This window comes from Nanorana parkeri, unplaced genomic scaffold (genome assembly GCF_000935625.1).
Source record: "Nanorana parkeri isolate BGI_ZX_2015 unplaced genomic scaffold, ASM93562v1 scaffold748, whole genome shotgun sequence".
In the NCBI taxonomy this organism is placed as follows: Eukaryota; Metazoa; Chordata; class Amphibia; order Anura; family Dicroglossidae; genus Nanorana; species Nanorana parkeri.
The window spans coordinates 328,684-333,070 of NW_017307016.1; the positions used below are offsets into that span (position 1 = coordinate 328,684).

The 4,387-nt window shown below is 54.7% G+C and overlaps 2 protein-coding genes across 2 annotated transcripts in view; both read left to right on the plus strand.

The window, feature by feature from the left end:
* WDR82 (WD repeat domain 82) overlaps nucleotides 1-781 on the plus strand; it is a 13,739-nt gene extending 12,958 nt beyond the window's left edge. The window contains exon 11 of the mRNA XM_018564375.1: nucleotides 669-781. Within this exon, the coding sequence (XP_018419877.1) occupies nucleotides 669-781 (113 nt within the window). The remainder of the gene's footprint in view (nucleotides 1-668) is intronic.
* An 85-nt stretch (nucleotides 782-866) lies between these two features.
* Nucleotides 867-4,387, plus strand: part of TWF2 (twinfilin actin binding protein 2) — a 19,806-nt gene continuing 16,285 nt past the window's right edge. The window contains exon 1 of the mRNA XM_018564376.1: nucleotides 867-975. Within this exon, the coding sequence (XP_018419878.1) occupies nucleotides 951-975 (25 nt within the window). The 5' untranslated portion in view covers nucleotides 867-950. The remainder of the gene's footprint in view (nucleotides 976-4,387) is intronic.

Consider the following 4,387-nt stretch of genomic DNA (forward strand, 5'->3'; position numbering starts at 1 on the left):
GGGGGGGGAGGGAGGGAGGGTGATGGAGCAGCTCCAAGTCCAGCAACGCCAGCACTTTCTCCATCACTTCCTGTCCTGGAGACGTATCAATACGGCGATGGTGGAACATACTGGCTGCAGGGCCGTCATTCTGCAGTTGTCATCAGTTTGCTGCAGGCAAGAGGAAGCATTTCCTCAGTCTCCCCTCCCCCAGTGATCAGACTGCTGCAGGCCGGAGGAAGCATTTCCTCGGTCTCCCCTCCCCCAGTCATCCTTCTGCTCCAGGATTTACATGATGGTGTAATCTCTGAGCCAGCAGCTCAGTCCAGGGCGTAGATGGCATAATGTCAGTTTGCACACTTAACAGGAAGTGAGGGAAAACTCTTGCAATGTTTTGGTGAGCACTCATGAAAAGGTTTTCTCTCACTTCCTGTTGTGTTCCTAGGACAGGAAATGAATGTAAATCTGGCCAAACACTTGTCATGGGGGTTTAAGGACATGTTCCAAAACCAAATAAAATAAAAACTCGCTTCCACTTTGATATTTGTGGCATCCGAGCTAATCCAGGGGAGGAGCCTCGCCGGAATCTCAGCACACTGCCAGCAGTGCTCCTCCCAGCATGCCACGTGACGCCATTGCGTAGGAGCCCGCCCCCGTCTTTAAGTCCCTACTTCCGCCTCCCTTTTAAGCCCCACCCACCCTGTGGTGTGGCTTCACCACCTCTGTGAGCCTCCAGGCCGCTCTTTCCGTGCATCGCCCCGCCCACCCTGTGGTGTTGCACCGCCTCCTCTTGGAGCCCTGAGGCTGCGCTCTCCGTATAACGCCCCGCCCACACTGTGATGTGGCACCGCCTCCTCCGGGAGCCCCGAGGCTGCTCTCTCCGTACAACACCCCACCCTCCTGTGATCCGGCCCCGCCCACTCTCTGCAGCCCCGGCCGGAGCCGCTCCCTGATCCCCGATCTGTCACAACATGGCGCACCAGACCGGCATCCACGGTGAGTTTCCCGGGGCCCCGGGCCCCCAATCTGTGCGTGTGTGTGTGTGAGAGCGGAGCCCGGCCGGAGGAGGTCTTCCCTGCAAATCCTCCATCCGTGCAGCGCCAGAGCCATTGTTAGGTGTGATTTGTGCTGGAGGTGACAACCACATAGTGCGGGGACTAGAGGAGGGATCACTGAGGATGATACATTGTAACCAGGAGGGATCACTGAGGGTGATACATTGTAACCAGGAGGGATCACTGAGGGTGATACATTGTAACCAGGAGGGATCACTGAGGGTGATACATTGTAACCAGGAGGGATCACTGAGGGTGATACATTGTAACCAGGAGGGATCACTGAGGGTGATACATTGTAACCAGGAGGGATCACTGAGGGTGATACATTGTAACCAGGAGGGATCACTGAGGGTGATACATTGTAACCAGGAGGGATCACTGAGGGTGATACATTGTAACCAGGAGGGATCACTGAGGGTGATACATTGTAACCAGGAGGGATCACTGAGGGTGATACATTGTAACCAGGAGGGATCACTGAGGGTGATACATTGTAACCAGGAGGGATCACTGAGGGTGATACATTGTAACCAGGAGGGATCACTGAGGGTGATACATTGTAACCAGGAGGGATCACTGAGGGTGATACATTGTAACCAGGAGGGATCACTGAGGGTGATACATTGTAACCAGGAGGGATCACTGAGGGTGATACATTGTAACCAGGAGGGATCACTGAGGGTGATACATTGTAACCAGGAGGGATCACTGAGGGTGATACATTGTAACCAGGAGGGATCACTGAGGGTGATACATTGTAACCAGGAGGGATCACTGAGGGTGATACATTGTAACCAGGAGGGATCACTGAGGGTTCAGGATGATACAGTGTAACCAGGAGGGATCACTGAGGATGATACATTGTAACCAGGAGGGATCACTGAGGGTGATACATTGTAACCAGGAGGGATCACTGAGGGATCAGGATGATACAGTGTAACCAGGAGGGATCACTGAGGGATGGAGATGTCACATTGGCAGAGCGCTGGCTGTATGAGAAGTGCTGTGTGGACATTTTTGGCCCGGTGGTGACCTCTGACCTCTCGGGGATTTGTCTCAGCACAGGAGTTCTGTCCGCGGCGGTCTATTTATACCGGGCCGGACTGATGTCATCTCTGTGGGGAGTTTCGCTTACACCCCCCCCCCCATCCCATCCCCCCCCATATCTCCACTCCCCGCATCATTAAGGGTTACATTTTTGGGAAGCTTTTCCTTCACTTCCTGTTATAGAGACACCGCAGGAAATGACAAAGTGAGGCAACAGGTGTCCCCGCCGGAAGATTGTAATGTGTGAAAAGTCTTAAAGGCTTAAAAGCACGGTCACCCTAGGACAGGAAGTGTTAGGACTATGGAACACTCCCTCCTATGTAAGGAACATTGGGGGGGAGGGGGTTGTTCCATAGTCCTGCGCTAGAGTGACAACACAGCTCCTCCATAGATACAGTACAGTGATGGATCGTTGTCACCCTAGGACAGGAGGTGTGTTAGGACTATAGAACCTTTTCCTCCCAAGTCAGGGAAGAGGGGGGAGGAGTTCTGTAGTCCTGTCCCAGGGTGACAACACTGTTCCTCGGTGTGTTTAGCTTTAAAAAACCCAAAAACTGCTTCCTCCCGTCTCAGGCCTCCCCCCTTCTGTGCTGTGGGGCCTCTAGAGCCCAACGATTGATTCTGATAGGGACCCATTGTGAGGAGGGCGGGCCCATGGGAGATGACCGCTCCCCAGTTCCTGCGCTCTGATTGGTGGATCCATTCCATAGTAACTTGTTACCACAATCGTGTCCATGGCATGGATGTGATGGCAGAACGGAAGGGGCCCCCGGAGCCACTATGGGCTCTGGTCTTCTGGAGGGTAGACGGGCCCCGGGAAGGGGATACGTGCTTCCTGAAGATGAGTTTTCCTGGGATCATACATCAGAACAACCTCGGAATTCAGAGTCTCCTCCCCTGAGGATGTGTTCCCACCCCCCCAACGAAGTCTCCTCTGAGGAATTCTCCTCCCCCCTCACAAAGTCTCCTCCCCCTTAAAAAGTCTCCTCCCCTAAAGATGTGTGCTCAACCACAATAAAGTATCCTCCCCTGAGGAGGTGTGCTCATCCCCAAGTAGTCTCCTCCTCTAAGGAATCCTCCTCCCCCTTAAAAAGTCTCCTCCCCTGAAGATGTGTGCTCACCGCCAAGGAATCCTCCTCCCCCTCAGAAAGTCTCCTCCCCCAAAGATGTGTGCTCACCCCCCAGGGAGTCTACTCTGAGGAGTTCTCCTCCCCTGAGGAAGTGTGCTCACCCCCAGGGAAGTCTCCTCCTCTGAAGAATTCTCCCCCTCAAAGTCTCCTCCCCTGAAGATGTGTGCTCACTGCCAAGGAATCCTCCTCCACCTCAGAAAGTCTCCTCCCCCAAAGATGTGTGCTCACCCCCCAGGGAGTCTACTCTGAGGAAGTCTCCTCCCCTTCAGCAAGTCTCCTCCCCTTCAGCAAGTCTCCTCCGCTGAAGAGGTGTGCTCACCCCCTCCCCACAAGGAAGTCTCCTCCCCTGAGGAATTCTTCCCCTCAGAAAGTCTCCGCCGCTGAGAAGGTGTGCTCACCCCCCCCCAGGAAGTCTCCTCCCTGAGGAATTCTCTCCCTCCAGAAAGTCTCCTCCCCTGAAGAGGTGTGCTTAACTCAAGGAAGTCTACTCCTCTGAAGATTTCCCCCTCCCCACAAGGAAGTCTCCCCCAAGGAATTCTCCTCCCCTTGAAGAAGTCTCCTCCTCTGAGGAATTCTCCTCCCCCTGAAGTCTCCGCCCCCTGAGGAAGTCTCCTCCCATAGTGCTACAGCAGCTGCTGTTACTCTGCACTGTACAATCTGGTACGTTTAGGTTGAATTGACGGGGAGGGGTGAGTCATGTAGGTTGTATGACGCACTGAATAGTGCGTCGCCTCGGTGCAGGGTTGCGATAATGCGACGTGGGAGTACAGAGGGCGAGAGCTGGAAATCTTTCTGTATACAATTGGATAAAGTGTGGGGCCCTTGTGGGGCCCATATTGCCCAATCCTCACCAATCGGAGCGTTAGACTATTGTTACTTGTCAGGCCAAAGATCACCGCGTCCGAATCCGAGCTCCCCGAATCCTCTAAAAGCATCAAATTCCTCAGCAGCCGAGTCCTTACCGTGCGTCAGCCGACCGGCCCCTGGAATGTGGACCTGCCGGGACTTGCAGCGCCGGGACTGAGGGGACGAGAACTCCGCACAGAACACGGCGAGGTGATCCACCGAGGAATCCATCCGCCATGGAGGACCGAGCGACATCGGAGCGTTCCGACTCCATCCCCAAATCCATGAAGATCGGGGACCCTCCCCCCTAGAGGGACACCCCCCCCC